Source organism: Molothrus ater, chromosome 27, assembly GCF_012460135.2.
Source record: "Molothrus ater isolate BHLD 08-10-18 breed brown headed cowbird chromosome 27, BPBGC_Mater_1.1, whole genome shotgun sequence".
NCBI lineage: Eukaryota > Metazoa > Chordata > Aves > Passeriformes > Icteridae > Molothrus > Molothrus ater.
Genome location: NC_050504.2, coordinates 1,257,933 through 1,277,776, shown reverse-complemented (window position 1 = coordinate 1,277,776; position 19,844 = coordinate 1,257,933). Strand labels below are relative to the sequence as shown.

The 19,844-nt window shown below is 60.0% G+C and overlaps 2 protein-coding genes across 2 annotated transcripts in view; one reads left to right on the top strand and one right to left on the bottom strand.

Annotated features, from left to right (window-relative positions):
• Window positions 1-2,970: 2,970 nt before the first annotated feature.
• FZD2 (frizzled class receptor 2) lies at window positions 2,971-5,828 on the bottom strand. The gene has a single exon (XM_036399165.2). It carries the CDS (start codon window positions 5,283-5,285, stop codon window positions 3,612-3,614), a length of 1,674 nt encoding a protein of 557 aa, XP_036255058.1. The 5' UTR covers window positions 5,286-5,828; the 3' UTR covers window positions 2,971-3,611.
• An 8,938-nt stretch (window positions 5,829-14,766) lies between these two features.
• Window positions 14,767-19,844, top strand: part of GPATCH8 (G-patch domain containing 8) — a 55,425-nt gene continuing 50,347 nt past the window's right edge. Inside the window, 1 exon segment of the mRNA XM_036399154.2 lies at window positions 14,767-14,861. Coding sequence (XP_036255047.1) covers window positions 14,817-14,861 — 45 coding nt within the window. The 5' untranslated portion in view covers window positions 14,767-14,816.

The window sequence follows — 19,844 nt, the reverse complement described above, 5'->3', positions numbered from 1 at the left end:
GGTGGCAGGGGAGGGGACAGGGGAGATGGATCCCACTGCTCTGAGGGAATTGTGACCCGGGGTGAAAAAGGGACAGTCTGGGGACAGGGTCATGGGGACAGGGGACAGAAAGCTCCAGGAGACAGGACAGCCCCCATGCGGGACAAGGGACAGGAGAGCCCATGGATAAGGGGACAGGACAGGACCAGCAGCAGGGGACAGCAGCGACCACGGCCTGGGTCCCAGGAGCGCTGGGACAGCCAGTGCTGGGGACACCGCATGACCCAGGGTCCTTCTCCCAGCTCCTCCCTCCTCCTCTCCCTTGCCTGCAGTGCTGTCACCGCCGGGGCTGTCCCTGTGCTGGGACAGTCCGGTGCTGTCACCCACGGCTGTGCTGAGCCCTGTCCCCATGCCCAGGAGCACGAGCCCAGCGAGCGCTGGTGGCACTGGTGGCACTGGTGGCACTGGTGGCACTGCTGTGATGAGTTGCGGGTGCTCGGGGGCCGGCCCGGGTTTGGCGTTAATTGATTAATTGACTCCCGCGGCGGTGGCAGCTGTGAAAACAGAGCGGGGCTCATTAGGGGACATCAAAGGAGCCCCGGGCGGCCGGGAGGGGACACGGCCCGACCCGCTGGCGTTTGCTCCCTCTTCACTCGGCTTAAAAGGAGAAGAGGAGGATGGGAGTCACCGGCCTGGGGACAGCCCTGCTCAGCGAGAAGGTCCCTGTCCCCTGTCCCCTGTCCCTGGGATTAGTGGCATCTGGGGGCACCCATTCTTTGGGTGACATCCCCAAGGTTACCTGGACATGGGATGACCCATCCCTGGGGTTAGCTGGCTTTGGGGTTATCTCTCCTCAGAGATCAATCAGCTGCTCCTGGGGTGACCCATCCTTAGGGTCACCCATCTCCGGGGTGACCTGTACCCAGGGTGAGTTGTCCCTGGGGTGACCCATTCCCAGAAAGATCCATCTTTGGGGTGACCTGTCCCTGGTGTTTCCCAGGGTGCCCCATCCCTGGGGTGACAGGGCAGGGGACAGAGGGGACATGTGCTGACTGCTTCTTGCAGACACCCTCCAGCTCCTCCTGCTCAGGCTGTAAACAGCCCTGAGAGCCAAAAACCTCCAACACCTCCCCAAAAATTTGCTTGGAAAGGGCACAGAGCTGGCCCAGTTGCTCCATCACAGGAGCCTGTGGAGCCAGGGTCAAGGACCCCCAGAACCCCCAGATCCCTCAGCACCCCCAGAGCACAGGAGCAGCCCCAGCAATCCCAGATCCCAGCTCTGTTTTCCAAAGCCAGGACATGAAGCCTTTTAAAAAAATCTCCTCTCGGAGCTCCTGCATTCCTGGGTGGAGAGTTTACATTCCCCCGTCCCCCGTGATCTGCGCCTCTGGAAAACAAAGCAGCCCTGGGGGGGAGCAGCTTTTTGGGGAGCAGGACCCTCCAGCCAGAGCCAGGACCCCAAGGGCAGCACCCCAAAACTGAACCACCCAGAGCCAAGGCTGGAAACAGCCCGGGACCCCCTTGGCAAGGGGGTGGCACCCTCGGGGTGGGCATTGAGGGGTGCAGGGGGGGTCCCCTGATGCCTTGGCCGAGGCTCAGCCTGCCCATGCCACCACCAGAACAGACTGCAGGAATCTCCCTGCCTGAATTCCCACTTCCAGAGGCTCCCAGAGCAGGGGCTGGGGTAACAGGGGATGCTGAGGTGTCCTGGGGGTTGCCAAGGGGGGGCTGGGGGGGGTCCCGACCAGCCCAGCCCGACCCCCAAACTGCTTCTCCAAACGGCAGAGGAGGGGGAAAAGAAGCCCTGGATAAGTTTCTCCCCCTCTTCTCTCCCCCCTTCCAAGTCATCGCTGGAAAATTAAACCGGATCCAAAGAGTTTTTCCTTTCCAAAATGTGCTGGAGAGGCGCTGCCTTAACCCCTTCAGCTCCCGCCTCGCCCTCACCGCGGGACTGGGATTTTTAAGGGGGTTTGGGGATTTTCCCGGGCTTTGCTGGGGGAAGGGGAACGGTGCAATGCCCCAGCAATCCCTCTTTGTGCTCCAGGGATCCCCAAATCCCCTGGAACAAGGGAGACCAGAAGGGCTGAGGCTCCCCGGGGCTGATTTTGGGGCACCCCTGGGGCCAGCGCTTCGTGGCCAGGTCTCCCTCTCCATTTTGGGAAGAGTATTTTTTTTCATTCCAATTAAACCCAGCTGATTAAATCCATCCTTTCAGCCCCCCCTCCCTGCCCTGAGTTGTCCCCCTCTAGCTGAAACTCCCCTACATCCCCCTCCAGCATCCCCCAAACCCCAACAGATCGAACCCGAGTCGGGACCCAGGGCCCACCCCAGCCAAACCCCTAATCCCAGAGAAAATGTGAGCTATTTCCTCCCGGGGGGGGACACAGGAGAGGCCCCCCCTCCCTCTGCACACTGAAAATTCCTCATTTTTTGGGTTAAAAATCTCTTTTTTCCCCCTTTCAAAGTGCTTTGTTCCAGCTGGAGGGAGGCACCGGCTCATCCCCACGGGGCGGTGGAAGTGGGGGGGCCCAGCAGAATCCATGGGAACCCCCACAATTTAATTATTGGGGTTTTTTTTTGGGGGGAAAAAAAAAAGCCCTCGGGAATAATCTGGCATTTTTTGGACTCATTTGTATTTGTGTAGGATTGTTCAAAAAAGGGATTTGGGAGGAAAAGTCATCAGCCAAGTAGGGGGGCCCAGGGAGAGCCCCCAGGGGCGGCAGCCCCAGCTCAGGGTCTCGTGGGAGCAAAGGGGTGGGGAAGAAAAAATCCACTTTCTTGGGGAGTTTTGAAAGGAGAGTGAGAAAAATGGGCTTGGTTTGGGGGTTTTTTGCCTTTTTTCACCCTTTTTTCCAGGGGCCAGCGGAGCAGGGCTGGAGGGAGCTGGGACAGAGCGGGAAGGGGGGAGCAGGGGGCCGAGGGTCCTCTCCCAGGCTTGGCAGTGTTTTTCCCCTTTTTCTCCTCTTTTTTCTCCATTTCCCCACCTCTTTCTCTATTCTCTGATCCTTTTTCTCTCCTTGTTTTTTTAATCCTTTTCTCTTTTCCCCTCTTTTTTTATCTTTTTCTCTTTTCTCTCCTCCTGTTTTTTCTCCCTTTCCTTTTTTTTTCTCCTTTTTCTTCCCTTTTCTCCTGTTTTCTGCTCTTTTCTGTTTTTCTCCCTTTTCTCCTGTTTTCCTCCCCTCTCTCCCACCTTTTTCCTCCCTTTCCTCTCATTTTCCCCTTTTTCCTCACTTTTCTCATTTTTTCACCCCTTGCTACTCATTTTTCCCTCGTCTCCTCCTTTTTTCCTTCCTTTCCTTTTTCATTTCCTTTCCCCTTTTTTCCTCCCTTTTCCACTGTTTTTTTCCCTTTTCATCCTTTTTCCTCCCCTCTTCTCCTTCCTTTTTCTCCTCTTTCTCCCTCCCTCTCCTCCTATTTCCTCCCTCTCTTTTTCCACATTTTTAAATACAAATATATACTTAATTTTACAAATGCTATTTACAGGTTTAATTACAAAAAAAAAAAAAATTCAAAGAGAAAGAGAGACACCCCTTAGACGTTAATAAATCTAAAAATAAAAAATATATAATAACTCCTCCCCCCCCACCCCCAAAAAAAAATATTTCAGGCCGAAGGGCGGCGGGGCCGGGGGGTCACACCGTGGTCTCGCCCTGCTTGCTGTTGGTGAGCCGAGTGTAGAACTTCCTCCAGGAGTGCAGGGTTTTGCCAGACCATATCCAGAACCCGGAGGTGATGCCCACGATCAGAGTCATGAGATACTTGATCATGTAGACGGTGAAGTCGGGGGTCATGCGGGGGGTGAAGTGCAGCGGGCAGGGGATGGCCAAGCTCTTGCAGTTCTGGCTGATCCAGCTGCGCTCCCAGTGCTCGCGGAAGGCCTGCTCGTAGAAGTAGCAGGCGATGACGATGGTGGCCGGGACGGTGTAGAGCACGCTGAAGACCCCGATGCGAACCATGAGCCGCTCCAGCTTCTCGGTCTTGGTGCCGCCGTGCTTCATGATGGTGCGGATGCGGAAGAGGGAGACGAAGCCGGCCAGGAGGAAGGAGGTGCCGATGAAGAGGTAGACGAAGAGCGGGGCCAGCACGAAGCCTCGCAGAGGGTCGATGTTGTTGAGGCCCACGAAGCAGACGCCGCTCAGCAGGTCCCCGTCGATCTGCCCCATGGCCAGGATGGTGATGGTCTTGACTGCCGGCACTGCCCAGGCGGCCAAGTGGAAGTACTGGGAGTTGGCCTCGATGGCCTCGTGGCCCCACTTCATGCCGGCGGCCAGGAACCAGGTGAGGGAGAGGATGACCCACCAGATGGAGCTGGCCATGCTGAAGAAGTAAAGCATCATGAAGAGGATGGTGCAGCCCTCCTTCTTGGTGCCCTGCACCACGGTGCGGTAGCCGTCCTCCTGGAAGCGCTCGTTGCAGACCACCCTCTCCTCCAGCACAAAGCCGGCGATGTAGGCCACCGACACCATGGTGTAGCAGCCCGAGAGGAAGATGATGGGTCGCTCGGGGTAGCGGAAGCGCTGCATGTCCACCAGGTAGGTGGTGACGGTGAAGAAGGTGGAGGCGCAGCACAGGACGGACCAGATGAGGATCCAGATGCGGGCGAAGCGGATCTCATCCTCATTGAAGAACATGTGGCCGTCGGGCCGGGTGGGCTCGCAGGGCGCCGCGCAGTCCTTCTCCCCCAGGAACTTGTAGTTGAGGTAGCTGGGCACCTTCAGCGCCCGCGGGCAGTGGAAGGGGTGGTCCAGGGTGGCGTAGCGAGGGGCGCCAGGGGTGCCCTGGCCGGCCAGCGGCGTGGCGCTGGTCAGCAGCGCCGGGGAGCCGCCGTCCTCCGAGTGGTTCTGCCCCACACAGATCTGCTCGGCGCCGTGCCGGGGGAAGTTCTCACATCGCAACCGCTCCGGCCACTGGAAGCCGAATTTGTTCATGAGGGCCTCGCAGCCCTGGCGCGCCCGCTCGCAGATGGAGCGGCACGGAGGGATGGCCTGCTCCAGCACCGTGCACACCGGCGCGTACATGGAGCACAGGAAGAACTTCAGCTCCAGCGAGCACTGCACCTTCACCAGCGGGTAGAACTGATGGACCTCCAGCCCCGCGTCCTCCTGGTTGGTGTGACCCAGCAGGTTGGGCATGATGGTCTGGTTGTAGGCGATGTCGGTGCAGAGCGGGATGGAGATGGGCTGGCAGAAGCCGTGGTCGGGGATGGAGATGCCCTTCTCGCCGTGCAGCTGGGCCCGGCTCGGCGCCGGCACGCTCAGCCCCGCCAGCAGCCAGGCCAGGGCGGGCAGCACGCCGGGGGGGCCCATGGTGCCCCGAGCCGTGCGCCCCGATTTACCGTGCCCGGTGCCCCGCCGGACGGCCAATCCTCCCGTCCGGGGCTGCCGTGCCCGGTGCTGCCTGGACGACTCCCGGTGACTGGATACGCTCTGGTCCCGCCTGGATGACTCCGGCTGGCCTGATCTGCCGTGCCCGATGCTGACTCGACGGCTCCCGGGGATCAGCTCCTCCGTGGCCGGTGCTGGCTGGACGGTCCCCGCTGACGGGATACTCTCAGCTCCCGCCTGGTCGGCTCCCGGCGCCCGAATCCCCCGCACCCGGCGTTGCCCGGACGGCTCCCGCTGCCCGCTGTCCGCCTACCCCGTGCCCGGCGGGACGGCTCCCGGTGTTTCGATCTCTTGTGCGTGGCGGGACGGCTCCCGGTGCTCGGACGTGGCGCTCCCGGTGCTCCGCGGCGCTGCTCCCGCTGCCCGAACTTGGCGCTCCTGCTGCTCCCGGAGCCGCGGGCGGGCGGGCGGTGGTGCCGGGAGGGTGGCGGGAGGGGGGTCCCGGGGGGTGCTGGGGGGGTGCCGGGGGGGTGCCGGGGTCCCGGGGCGCGGGGAACGGAGCGGCCGCACCGGACGCTCCCGCCGCCTTTGTGCGGGGCAGCGCCGCGTCCCCGCCGGGCGGGGCCAGCGCCCCCCGCCCCGCCCGCTCCGCCAATCACATTCAAACGGCGCGGCCGCCACGCCCACTCCGGCCCGGACCACGCCCACCAGCCCCGCCCCCGCCCCGGGGGTCACCGCCCCCCCCCCCCCCCCCAAAGTTTTTCCGAGCGGTGCGAACCCCCCCGAACTCCCCCGCGGGCGGGGTCGGGCCGGGGCCGCGGGGAGCGGCCCTGCCGTGTGCCCCGTGTGCCCGAACGGCATTGTGGCTTCTGCCGCCCGTGTCCCGTGTGCTCCGTGTCCCCTGTGCCCCCTGTGCCCCCTGTGCCCCCTGTGCCCCGTGTGCCCGAACGGCATTGTGGCTTCTGCCGCCCGTGTCCCGTGTGCTCCGTGTCCTCTGTGCCCCGTGTGCCCGAACGGCATTGTGGCTTCTGCCACCTGTGTCCCCTGTGCCCCCAGTGCCCCCAGTGTCCCCTGTGCCCCGTGTGCCCGCACTGTATTGTGGCCTCTGCCACCCGTGTCCCCTGTGTCCCCTGTGCCCCGTGTGCCCCCAGTGCCCCCGTGTCCCCTGTGCTCCGTGTTTCCTGTGCCCCTCGTGTCCCATGTCTCCTGTGCCCCCGTGTCCCATGTTTCCTGTGCCTCCAGTGTCCCCTTGGTCCCACTCTGTGTGCCATGCTATCCTGTGCTCCACCCCGTGTCCCCTTGTCCCTGTTCTGTGTGCCCTGCTGTCCCTTGTCCCCCCGTGTCCCCTTGGTCCCCACTCTGTGTGCCCTGCTGTCCCTTGTCCCCCCGTGTCCCCTACTTCTCCGCCGTGTCTCCTGACAACCACCGTGGTCACTGTACCTCTGTCCTGTGCCCCTCCCGTGTCCCCTGCTCCTCCCATGTACCCTTGCCCCCCAAGTGCTCTGCACTCCCCATGTCCCCTGTCCCCTGTGTCCCCTGCATCCCCCACTGGGTGCCCTAGCCCTGCTGTGGCCTCTGCACTCCCTCCATGTCCTCTGCCCCCTCTGTGTCTCCTGTGCCCCCCTTGTGTCCTCTGCACTGCTCATTTCCCCTAACCCCACCTTGAACCCCCACTTGTGGGGCTGCTCCCCCCATCCCAAGACCCACATCCCCTCTAAGGTGCTGCAAGGGGTCCCCCCCTGTCCCCAGGTCCCACTTTAGGGTGCAGTGGAGCAGGATTAGCTCCCACGCCCCACTGGAGACCTCCAGGACAGGGTGTATTGGCCCCAACATCCCTTGTCCCCAGGTGTCAGCCAGGCAGTGCCACCACCCCATGGGCTGCCCATGGCCACCCTGGGGTGCTGCACCCCAAAAAGGCCACTGCACAGCCAGGGGTATCCCCAAAACAGGGCAGTGGGAGAGGCCTTGGGGACTGGAACACACTGGGAGGGGTAGTCTTAGACACAGCAGGGATATGCCTGGAGGGAACCAGGACACACTGGGGGGACCCAGGACATGCTGGGGGGAGCTGGGACACATGAGGGGGTACTGGGACACACTGTGAGGGGACACTGGGACACAGCAGGGGGATCCAGGATGTGCTGGGGCCATCCAAGACACACTGAGAGTGTTGGGACACAGGGAGGTCAAGCACAGGGGGGTCATGGGACACACTGGGGAGTCAAACATGCACTGGGGGGCACCGGGACACACTGGGGAGACTCAGACACACTGGGAGAGACTGGGACCCACTGGAGTTCCCTTTGGAGGGAACAAAACTGTAAGTGATCACCCCAAATTTCGGCGCTAGAATGGGGGGCTGCCTTTCCCGAGGCAAGGGGCTGCCTTTCCCCCCGTTTCCCTTGGGGGCTGTGGTGGGGAGCCCCCTGCCCCCGTCCGCTCCGTTTTGGGGGGCTGGGGGGCTCTTGGCAGCCCCCTTCCCTCCCTCCCTGCGCGTCCTCCCTCCCTTTCTCTCCCTTTCCTGTAACTTAAGCTTTTGTTGTGAGCAGGAGACCCGGGCTGTCGTGAAAAGAGGGGGCCCCACCGCCTTTCACAGCGTAATTGAAACCATTGCGGCTCCTGGCCGAGGGGGAAGGGCAGGGGGGGCTCCAAAATCAAAGCCTGGGGGGGAAAGCCGGGACACACGATGCTGCAGGGCCCCCCTCTCCGCCAGCCTCCCCGGGCCGGACGTGCCGGGTGTCCCGGCGGGGCTGCCGGGGGCTCTCCCCGCTCCGGGGATGGCGGAGGCTCCGGGGCTGCCGTGGGGTGAGGCGGTGAGATGGGAGCCAGGGCCGGCTGTCCCCGATGGGGCACCCAGGGGTGCTGTGCTGCCTTTGGGCCCCGGGGGTCGCTGGGTGTCCGGTGGTCCCGGGCGGGAGGCGGCAGACAGAGGCTGGAGCCCGGCCAGCGCTGCCTCCGGCCCGTTCCCGCTCCCGTTCCCGCTCCCGTTCCCGCTCCCGTTCCCGTTCCCGCTCCCGTTCCCGGTCCGGCCCTGTGGCGGCACAGTCTGGTTGGATGTCCCCATCATGTCCCGCAGGCCCACAGCGACAGGGACGGAGCGGTACAAGGGTGTCTGCATAGCCACGTGGATCTTGGCTTCCTAAACGCTTCAGATTTTGGACTCTTTGTGGAGATAGAGGGGTTTCACTTTCAGAAGGGGTTGCAGAGGCTGTCCCCATCCTCCCTGTCCTCCTGGGCGCTGGTGCCTCGGGACAAGGGTCCCCAGAGCCTCCAGGGACACACTGGGACATGGTTCCACCCAGAGTGGGTGCCGAGCCCTCCTGGGGAGGGCAAAACCCAGAGCAGATCCACCAGTCAGCCCTGAGAGGAACCCCTGGGTGGGCTGGCGGTGTCAGGGGATACCCCAGGGAAGCAGCCAGTGGGGTCCTGCCCACTCAGGGATGTCCCCTCCCAGGAACATTCAGGGTGGCCAGGGAATCCTGTTGATATCACTTGTCCCTGTCACCAGGCTCCCAGCCCCATCCCCAGGCCCCTGCATGAGGGGTGGTAGAGGGTGCTGCCCCCTCCCCAAAACTTCCCAGGGGGGTCTGGGCTTGGTGTCCTGGGTGGAGGGAACACTGTGAAGAAAAGTGTTGCACCCAGTGGGAGAGGGTGGGTGCTGCCCAGACCGGGCTTTCCTGGGAGTATGAGGCCAAACCCAGCTCTTCCCCGCACCTCCCCTTCGTGTCCTCACAGAGCTGCTCATGGTGAGGGGCACCCAGGAGCCCCAATCCTCCCACTGCTCCACTCTCACTCATCCCAGTACGGCACTGGGGGATGCTGGTGAGCACCCAGTGTTGGCAGTCCCCTGCTCCAACAGCCAAGGGTCCCCAGGGGGAGGCCCATGGGTACCACCACCTCCAAAGGTCTGGTGGCTCCTGTGTCCCTCATAGAGCAGGACATGGTGCCCATGCAGCCCCCCTTCCTGGGATTCCCCCAGCACCATGAGGTGCCAGGATGCCTGTGGGGTCCTCCCTGCACCCATCAAAGCCAGGGATGGGGGACACAGCTGGGAACACCCATCTCACCCCCAGCAGCACCCTAGTGGTGGCCTCTTTCTGAGCCCCCTCCGTGGGGACAGGTGCCCTGGGGGTGGCACCACATCTGGCACAGGCCCTGCGCGTGGCCCATGCAGAGCTGGTGGCCAGCACCACTCTGAAGGGCAGTACTTCCAGGGGGCACTGGCAAGTGTCCCTTAGGGATGGGCACAGAGGACGGCAAAGCACAAGTGGGGAATGGAGGGGCTGTGGCAGGCGATGCCAGGCAGGATGGGGACCTCGGGGGTCCCCCAGGAGCACAGAGGAAGGGAAGGGCCCCCTGGCCCTGCACTCGGCTTTGTTTCACACTTAAGAGCCTCTAATTAAAACCAGGCACAAAGGCCCTGGCTGGCGGCAGGCGCGAGGTGCCAGCAGAGGACGGGGGTCTGTCACCAAGGGAACAGGAGTGACACGGGGTCCTGGGCATGGGCCCTGCATGCCCAGACACACAGACACGTGTGCAGACACACACACGTGTGCTCCCTACTCTTTGGGCCAGGGAGAGGAGTGCTCAGGCCTGGTACTGGTCTGAACTGGTCTGATGGTCTGCAGTGGCTCCGTGTGTGGGAGGGGTCTGTGGGCAGCCCTGCCCAGGGGGGCTGGGGGCAGAGATGAGCCCTGGGCTGTGTGTGGGGTGAGCCAAGCCCTGGGGGCAGCCTGGTTGGCAGCGAGCACAGATTTAGCCAAGGACCACAGAGGGTCCCCAGCTGGGATCAGGGGGCTGGTGGGTGACCCCGAGACTGAGCTGGGGAATGAGCCCCCCCACAATATGGGTCTGCCTACCTGGATCCCTCGGGGTGGTGGGACCCCAAAGCTGTGCTGTCCCCCAAAACCACCCCTGGTGCTAGTGGGGCACAAAGCCCACCGGGGCAGGCATGGGGAAAGTGGCTTAAGCACACCTTGACCTTGCTGGCGGGGGAGGATCCCCTCAGCTTGTCGGACACATCTCCTGCCAGCGCCGGCATTGAGAGCGCGCGAGCCCGCGCGCGGAGGAGCCGGCATGAAAAGGCAGCTTAGGCATCTCCTGCTGCGAGAGATGGATTAGGGGCTTCGGGGAGGCCTGGGGACAGCCAGAGCCACAGCCACCGGGCTGCCACGGCTGTGTGCCGGCTGCCAGGCCGCGGGGACAGCGTGGGCACGGTGGGCACACAGCCATTGCCCCATGGCACCATCCTGCTGGGACTCCAGGGCAGCAGGACGGGACCCCAGGGGACTCCGAAATGGAGAAATGTGTGTGTGTGTGTGTGTGTGTGTGTGTGTGTGGGAAGAGCCAAGGGCTGTCCCTGCAGGGAGGGGACACGGGGCTGGCAGCCCCCGCTGTGGGCCCCCCTGGCCTGGCTGCAGCTGTCACTGTCAGGGCTCGGGTATTTTTAGAGCCGCCCCAGACCGCAGTGACCATTTCTGCCCACAGAGTGCACGGGATCACAGCGGGGAGGGGAGGGGGGAAATGGGCACAAATTTCCCTTTTGGCTCTGCTTTGGGGTTGGAAGTGCCCTTTAAGTCCCCAGGGAAACACCTGGAGCTGGCAATAGGTCCCCATATTGGTGGGGTGGGCATGGTCCAACCATCTCAGCTCTGTCCCTCTGCTGGGTTGGGGTCAGTGTCCCCAGGGCAGTGACAGTGATGTCCCCACAGGGACAACCTGGACCCCTGGATGTCCCCCAGGAACTGTGGCAGGTCTGTGGGGTGGTGGAAGTGCAGGAGGGATGGGGTGCCCCTCTGGCCATCCCTCCCTCTCCCAGGAACAGCTGTGCCCCCAGCCGGGGGCAGGGGACCTGCCAGCACTGGGCATGTGACAGGAGGTGACATAGCTGCTATTTATACCCTCCTGTGTCAGGGCTGGCTGTGGGGACATCAGTGAGCCCATGCCACTGGCCCGTGGTGACTCTCAGGGTCCCCTGAGTGCCCATCTGTCCCCCAGCACCCACCAAACCCCCCTGTAGGGAGGGGTGGGCTCAGTGTGACCAGAAGTGTCACACTCCAGGGTGTCACACAGCCATTCCAACTGTCCCCAGCCCACTGGGGACACAGAGTCACCCAGTGGGGGCACAGAGCTGACACAGGGACATGGAGCTTTCCCCATGCCCAGTGGGGACAGTTGTCCCCATTGTGGACACTGAGCTGTCCCTGTGTCTAACGGTGCATGAAGTTGTTCCCAACAAGGACACTGAGTTGTCCCTGTGCCCAGTAGGACACAGAGCTGTCCCTGTGCCAGTCCCTCCAGGCTAGAGGGCACCAGAGGGGGGCAGATGTGTCCCCCAAAAGCCACAGGTCCTGGAGGGCACACGTCCCCAGCAGCAGAGGCCCTTGGCACAGGGAGATGCCAAGTGGGGAGGCATTCATTCCTGGCCTCCCTCCTGCTCCTGTGGCAGCAGGGCTGGGGAGCACAGCCCAGAGAGGGCCCCCCAGAGAAGAGGGGCCCTGGTGAATGCAGCAGCAGCTCCTGGTCCTGCAGTGAGGAGCCTCTGCCCATGCTGGGCTCTGGGGTCCCCTGGCCTGGGGACACTGCACCCCTTGAGCACCCCGGGCAGGAAGCCCAGGGACTCAGCTCACCCCTCTGGCACCAAGTGACACAGGCAGGGCTGAGAGGCCTTGGGCAGCACTCTGGGCCCCAGGACCATCCTTGCTGTGAGCTCAGCACCCCTGGAGGTTCCCAAAGCCCAGGCAGGTAGAGCTGGGTTCCCCCCAGCCATGGGTGATGATGAGCACCAGCTTTGTGCACCCAGTGGGATGGGGGATGTTGAGAAGGGGCAAAGGACACCAGCACAGCTGGGTCCTGCCAGGGGAGCTGCCACCCTCCCCAGGGGTCCCCACATTCCCTGTTCCAGGTTCATCCCACCTGGCTTGACACAGCCCCATCTCCTTGCAGGGCCTTGTCTGGCTCAGCACCGCATGGTGGGTGGGGGTCCAGGGGTCCCAGTGACCACCTGGGTGGGTCAGGAGCTCCCTTGTGGGCACAGCCCCTGCAATGGGCCCAAGGGTGCCCACCCAGGACCCATAGGTGGGCTGGGCTGCAGGACATTTGACTGAGTCACCCACAGGGGTGTCCCACATGGGTCAGGCTCCTAGGCAGGGGAACCAGGTCCAGTCCTGCCAATGTGGACCTACCTTGTGCTTTGGGAGGATAAGGAGGGAACCGCAGACCTGACATGGACACTGGGATTTTTGTGGGAAGTTGAGTGAAACAGACAGGCAGAGCATCCAGCAGGATGTTCTCAGGGCAATGAGGAGCAAATTCAATCATGGTGCTGCCCAGCAAGAAACAGACAGAAACAGGGCCACTCTGCACTGCAGAAGTCCCAGCTCACAGCCACCAAGCCCTTCTCAGCACACAGGGCTGGCTGGTCCCAGGAGAGAGGCAAGATTAGAATCATAGATATTAGGGGTAGGGATAGTCCCATACCCAGGCTGCTCAAGGCCTTATCCAACCCAGCTTTGAACACTGCCAGGGTTGGGGCATCCAGCAGCTCTCTATCCTGGGAGGTTTTTATTTCCAGGATATCCCGGGGGAATTCCCACAGGGCTGCTGTGGTGGGGCAGCAGGCTGAGCACAGCATTCCCTCCTAACAAGTGAGGGAACACATGTTCCATGCAGGAGTTCTGGCAGCACAGGCCAGCCTGGCTCACCGGAGGAACAAATCGTGTCTAGAGCTACCCCGTGGAGCACAAAGCACAAACAGTGCTTCAGGACTCACTGCCTCGCTGGGCAGGGCACAGGTGTCCCCTCAGGGACAGCTCTGGTGGCACATGGAGGCTCAGAGAACACACTGCAGACAGCCCTGATCCCAAACTCCTCTCCCTCACCCGGCCCTGACAGGCAGCAGAGGGCAGCAGGGCTCGGGCAGAAAGGCTGCTGCGGAGAGAGGGAAAGCAATGAATGGAGAGACAGATGGGATCCGTTTTTCCTGCTGTCAGGGCAGGCGGAGGGCCGGCGACACACGGCACGGTGCTCAGAGACAGCTGGTGACAGCTGTGCTGGGGGATGGCGAAACAGAGACCTCTGCAGACCAGACCCAAATCCTAGACCCAGAACCCAGACCCCAAATGCAAGCCTTGCCCACAAATCCAGACCCAGACCTAGACCCTAGACCCCATCCCCTGACACCAAACCCAGCCAAGGCCCCTGTGAAAAGTGACTGGAGTTTTTCACAGCCCCCAAATCCATCAAACAGCCCCAAGCCCCCAGTCCTGGCCCCCAAATCCATCAAACAGCCCCAAGCCCCCAGTCCTGGCCCCCAAATCCATCAAACAGCCCCAAGCCCCCAGTCCTGGCCCCCAAATCCAGACCCAGATCTGGATCCGAGACCCGACCCCGATCCTAAAGCAGGCCCAGACTCCAGACCCTGACCAAGCACCAGTCCCCAGCCCCAGGGTACTATCCGTGGCCCTGCAGCTGTGGCCTGCAGAGGGCAGGGCTGGGGCACACACTTCCCACTCAGGGGAGAGGAGAGGCCTTCATAGCCCGGCCTGAGGGGTGCGGCAGGAGCCGGGGATACGAGCACGGGGCTCTGTCGGGCGCTGGGCTGCACCGCGGGGCTGGCTCTGAGCACCGCGATGCGCTCAGGATTAGTGCTGGGCACCACCTCAGGGCTGGGTGCGGTTTCTGCGATCCCCGTGAGGGCTCACCGGCCCCGGGCCGCTCCCAGCGCCGAGGGGCCCCGGGCCGCCCTCAGCCACCCCCGCGCGGGCCCCGCCGAGCCGGCTCTGCGCATGCGCCGCGCCAGCAGGCGGCACGGCCCGCTGCGCACACTGGGGGGCGGTGGCGAGCCCGCGCTCCCATTGGCTCACATGTCCATCATTCAAGCGACTGGGGCAGCTCCCATTGGCTCGAGCCGGGAGGGCGGGAAGGCTGAAGCGGAGCTCGCGCTCTCCATGTCGAGCCCTCGCCGTGTGACGCCTTTGCACATGCGCGTTGCAGCGGGTGGGAAATGGTGCCCCGCGCTGCGCAGTAGCTCGCGCCCTAATTGGCTGCTAGGCACGCGCGTGCGCTACTCCCGCCCTCATTGGTTGTCCGGCGCGCGCGTGCCTCCGCTCGCGCCCCCACTGGCTGCCAGGGCGGGCATGCGCGCTGCCATCTGCAGTCAGACGCGCAGCGAGGCTCGGCGGGACGTGACCTGCCGCAGCAGAGCCCTGAGGGCGCGGCCGGCCGTGCGAGCCCGTTCCGCCCCTTGGCGTGCCGACCCCCGGCGTGCCGCTGTCTCCAGGCCAGTCCTGCCGCCGCCGCCCCGCCAGGTCCCGCTGCAGCAGCCACTCCGCTCCGCGCGTTGGCGCTGCCGTGAGGGACCCCCGTCGTTGCTGATCACGTGACCCACGTTGCCGCGCACGTGACCCTCGGGCGGCGCATGCGCGGTGCGGCGGGGGCGGTGCAGGCGGGCGGCGCTGAGGGCGGAGGCGGTGGCGGCCGGAGCGGGGCCGGGCCGGGCTGGGCCGGCGCGAAATGGCGGACAGGTTCTCCCGCTTCAACGAGGACAGAGATTTCCAGGTACTTCCCTCGTGCCGCCTCGTGCGGCCGCGGCTCCTCGGGCTGGGCTCCGCCGCCTTCTCCCCACCCCCCCACCGGGGCTTTGTGTGCGGGCCCGGCGCTGCGCCGCGGCGGGGAGCGGCACCGAGGGGAGCGTGGGGGGCCGGGGCCGGCTGTCAGGGTGACCCGCGGCTCGGGAGGGCTGCCCGGGCACGGGGGGCAGCGGGCGGCGTGTTGTGCCGGTGGTGGCGAGGGGCCGACCCCGCGCAGGGGAAGAGGGTGAGGGGATCAACCCTCCTGCAGTGATGGGACCGACCACCCCCGGGAGGGGTTGGGCTCCTTCCCGGTGAGGGAACGATGCCCTCGATGAGGGGAATCACCCACCCTCGGTGAGGGTTCGGATCACTCCCCCCGAGACCCGCACCGCGCCGTACGAACATCTGCCAGCGACCCCCTTGTCTGTGGTAAAAACGCTTCTTCCTTCTCACACCCGGCCCCCTCGCCAAAACATCAGTATTTCAACGTAATTAACGCTACTGATGCTGTTTGAAAGGGGGTTTAAATAAACAATGGGGAAATTAACGTTGACTCATTAAGCTCGAACAATGACATGTTGTTCTCTGACTTCAGCCTGAGAGAGTCTCGGGGTTAGAAAGGAAAACAAAAGGAGCGAGGATAACGCTGCTCGAGGAGAGTCGTGGATGAGCTGTTCTGTGGGTCCTTGTTTCGGGAGCCTGCCTTGGAATGGTGCTGTTCATCCTCACTCGGGCCTTTCACCCAAAGACCTGGGAGAGTTTTTATAATGTGCAGCTTGCGTAATTCTGCTTCATCTGGCATTAAGGTGCAGTCTTGGAAGCAGTCAGGACATCCAGGAGTGACTAATTTATGTTGTTTCTGGATGTTATAAGGGATGCACGCTTCAAAAATTGTCACTAAACTATGCTAGAAACACACAAGAAAATAAATACCAGCGTGGTTGTGTGCAGTGTTGGCATTACCTGCTCTGAGGATGGAGGTTTGGCTCCTGCCACAGCCCCAGACGTGGGCTTGTTTGCATCCTTCATTTCCTTCAATGAAGAAATGAGCCATAATTAACACTGGAATAGTCTGATTTGGCTTTGAAGTTTGTGTTTCAGGAAGTGGAGCGAGCCAGATCTTGGGCTTGAAACAGATTTCTTGTAATCCTTTGGTAAGGGAGAGATGGGAAACCCAAACCAAGTAGGGTACTGTGGCTGTGCCCAGGGAACAGGTGAGCTCTGCAGTCGTGTCCTTGTTCCTGTCCCTTTGTGGGGAAACCCCATGGCAAGAAAAATAATTGTAGTGGCAAAACCTGTTAGTGTGTCGTGGCTCTGGACACACAGGGGGAGTGTGTGGTGATGTCAGGGAGGAAACTCAGCTCCATTACCCGATCCCAAGATCTTGGAAGCTGCTGAGTGTGCCTGGGGACAATAACTGAAGTCACAACCCTTGACTTTAAAAAAGGACACTGTTCTAAATTGGGATTTATCTGTGCTAAATACCAGGCTTTCCTTGTCCTTCCCATAGACTGGAGTGAAAAATAAAATGATAGAGTTTGGTTTTATGGAAGGGTCACTGCTCTGTTCTTCCCTGCCTGAAAATATGCCAGGGAGAAGAGAGACATTTTATTTTGTGTTAAAGCTTCCTGTGAGGGAAAAGTGGAATTGCTCCCCTGGGAGGAGCAGTTTGGAGCTGGTTGAGGCTGCAGAGAACTGAAGGTGAAAACAGCTATGGAAGAGAAGATCTGAGGGGGACAGGGACAAGGTCACACTGAATTTTGGGAGCTCAGGGGCCTGTGCACCTACCCCTGACAGCTGGGCAATCTAACAGTTTTCCCACAGTATATTGATGGAGGAAAGCTTTTGGCTGAAGAAGAAGGAAAAATAAGGTTGAAAATCACTTTCAGAGAAGACTTTTGAGTTTTCTTCTCTGTATTGAGACAGAGATTGCTTGAGCTGTAGCATGGGTGTGGAATACAGGAAATGCATGCTGTGTTGGGTATTTGCAGGGCTGCTGTGGCCATAGGTAGAAAATACACCCATTTGTGCCTTTGGAGAAAATCCTGGTGTGCAAATATAGCAAAACCAGAAGTGTTTCTCTTGGTGTTAGGGATGCCCTTTTCACACAGCTGTAGCTCTTTGGCAGGTGAAATTTCTGTCCTTGGAGCAGGTGTGACTCTGGATGTGATCCATGTCCCTGCCAGGCTGGCGAGTCCCAGGGAGCATGGCCAGAGGGAGACAGGCTCTAAAATTACACAGCTTGATCAGGGATGGATGCAGTGTGGGGAGGGAGGCTGAGGAGAGCTCTTGGGTTTTGTTCTAGGGTGATCTACTTGTGATCTCAAAGTGAAAGGATGTGTAGCAGTGTGGGGAGAGGAGCAAAAGGTTGGGAGTCAAGAGTATAGGTCAAAGGAACCTTTTAGCTGTTTGGAAGGAAGGCACATATCTTGGGATTAGTGATGTGGCTAATGAAAAAGTCACTGGATGAGAAAAAAGCATTTCAGAGTTCTCATAATTATCAGCTGCCTTTCTGGAGAGAAGCTGGAAAGAGTCTGGGTTGGGAGGATCAGTTTGGCAAGAGCGCAGATTGAGCACTGTAGGCAGGGGAGAGCTGGCAGTGCAGGGTTAGCAGAGGTGATCCTCGGGTTTCTGAGCTTCTGATATGCTGGGGAAAAGTGGATTAAAGGTGAGAGCTGCTGGCTGTTCCTCCCTCCCCTGTGCCTGACTGAAGAAAGATCAGTGCTATCAGGGAGGCTGGAATGGAAACATACAGCACTGCAGGAAAATCAGGAGGGAAGGACCTAAATCAGCTGAGAAAGAGAGGGTGTCCATGGTCTGTAGTGCTTGAAAGGTGCTCAGGGGAGAAGGGTTCTGCTGGCTTGGGCAGAGGGATCAGCTGAGAACTGGAGAGATAAGAGGAGTGAGGGATCTTCCCACAGTGATGTGGCTGAAGAGAGCTGCAGAGGGAGTGATGCTCCTCCCAGGGAGTTCCAGGGAGAAGAGTGGCTTGTGTAAGGATAGGAAAGTCATATATCCCTAAGGATGAAGGTCCTGGGGTGGAGGGAGAGGAGAATGATTGTATAGGTGAAATTGTAGGGACTCCTCTCTGTGTTGGAGAGGTGGAAGGAACCTTGAAGCTGAGGGCAGTTTGGAAGTTGAAATTGCCAAAGGAGCAGGAGTGGCACTGGAGGATGTCACTGCAGTGAGCTATTAGGCAGCTCTTGGGCTTTTCCTCACAGGATTGTTGTGCTGTTGCTGTGCTCTGTAGCTTTAGAAGCCACACTAAAGGCTTAGATCCTCTTCCCTTTTTGCTTTAAGCTCTGAAACCTTAGAGAAACTTGGAAAGCCCCTGGTTTTGAGTGTCTTTTGCAGGTGCTGAATCTGAGGGCAGCTCCATAGTAAGGCCTTGAGCTGTGCTCTGCCTGTCCTGGGGATTTTCCCTTCCCAGGCCAGCACAGGACTTCGTTTGGGAGCCTTGGACAGGGAAATGGATTAATGGAGGAGAGGAATATCCCTGACCTTCCTGGGATATCCCTGACCTTCCTTCTCTTTCCTCTCTTCTAGATTCTGCAATGGCAAGTGGAGTCTTGGGTGGTTTATCCAAATAAATCCCAACCTATCCAAGAGAGGTTGTTTTTGAGTTTCTGACAAGCTTATTTCTTGAAGGGCTGGGGAATCTGTTATGGGCTCTGTCACTTGTCTATGCCACTGTCCCCATGACTGATGGGCTTTCCTGGCAGAGACAAATGGGAGCCACCATAACTTTGAGGAATTCTGAACAATAGCTGTAGATGATGCTAACAGAATATTGTAGGAGCATTAATGAAAGCTGTATGGACATATGAAACTGCTGCAATAAGTAAATATATATATTTTTAGTGCTATTTTAAAAGCATTTGCAATGATTTTATTCTTCAGATCAGGTATGCAAGCTCAAAGAATAAATATCATGGATGTCTCCCTGAAATCCAGTGGAGCTCCCACTTAGTCCCAGATGTTGAGAAAATGTTTTCTTGCTGCATTTTTCTCCTTTTCATTGTTGAAGCAGAAATATTACCAGCCATATGTGTCTATGTGTACAATAATTTCCTCTTCCTACGTACATTGCACTTGCTGGCATCATTAGCCAGACGGAACACAGGCTGTTCTGTCTCTTGTTTTTGTGCTGTTGTGTAGTCTGTGCAATGGAATAACACTTCCACCCAGCAGGAAGAGCCATGCCTGCTTTTCCCTGCTGGGTGGAAGTGTGACCAGTCTGAATCTCAGCTTGGCTATGCCTGCTAATTCCAAGAAGATAGGTGGTTTTTTTTCTTTCCCTCCACAAAGGATTTGAAGAGCTAAGCCAGCACATCGCTGTGCTTCTGGCCCTGCCTGCTTCCAGCAGGTTGAGCTGAGCACTGCTGGCAGGGGGATTTTGTGCTTTTTAATTGGCAGAATGTCAGGGATAAGTTCTGTTCCCAAGCAGCTTAGGCAGCGCTTTGCTGGACAGCTGGGCCAGCAGCGAGGGGGTTTAGAATCCATCCTTAACCAGTGTGCCCATGGCTGCAGCCTCCCTTCACTTCCCAGGTGCTGCCTAAGGGAAGTGCATTTGGTTTTCATGTCCTTCAGCAGGACCAGCTGCTCGGGGTGATGTGGCACTGGGAGCTCATGCCCTGCAGAGAGATAAAGAGGGGCATTTTCTCTGCCTGCCTTTACTAATTGGGAAAAGAAAAACTTAATGTGGGGGAACGAGGAATCTGCAAAATCTGTTACGCTGAGCTTTCAGCTGAGCAGGATCCTGGGGTGTGAGTTTGCCTTTGGCAGGAGTAGCTGCAAGCAGTCAGGAGGCAGCCTCTGCCTTTCCATGGGCTGTTTTCTAACTGAAGAATTAATCTGAGATTTTAGAAGATCGATTAGAATTGTTTTGAGATCTTAATTTATCATTTGATTCAGGTTATATTTCGGGTATGGGCCCAGCACAGGAAGAATAGAGCTCTTACCTCCTTGG

Bases quoted from the DNA above. Each gene is read 5' to 3' on its own strand.
- FZD2 (XM_036399165.2), bottom strand. From the start codon at position 5,285: ATGGGCCCCCCCGGCGTGCTGCCCGCCCTGGCCTGGCTGCTGGCGGGG.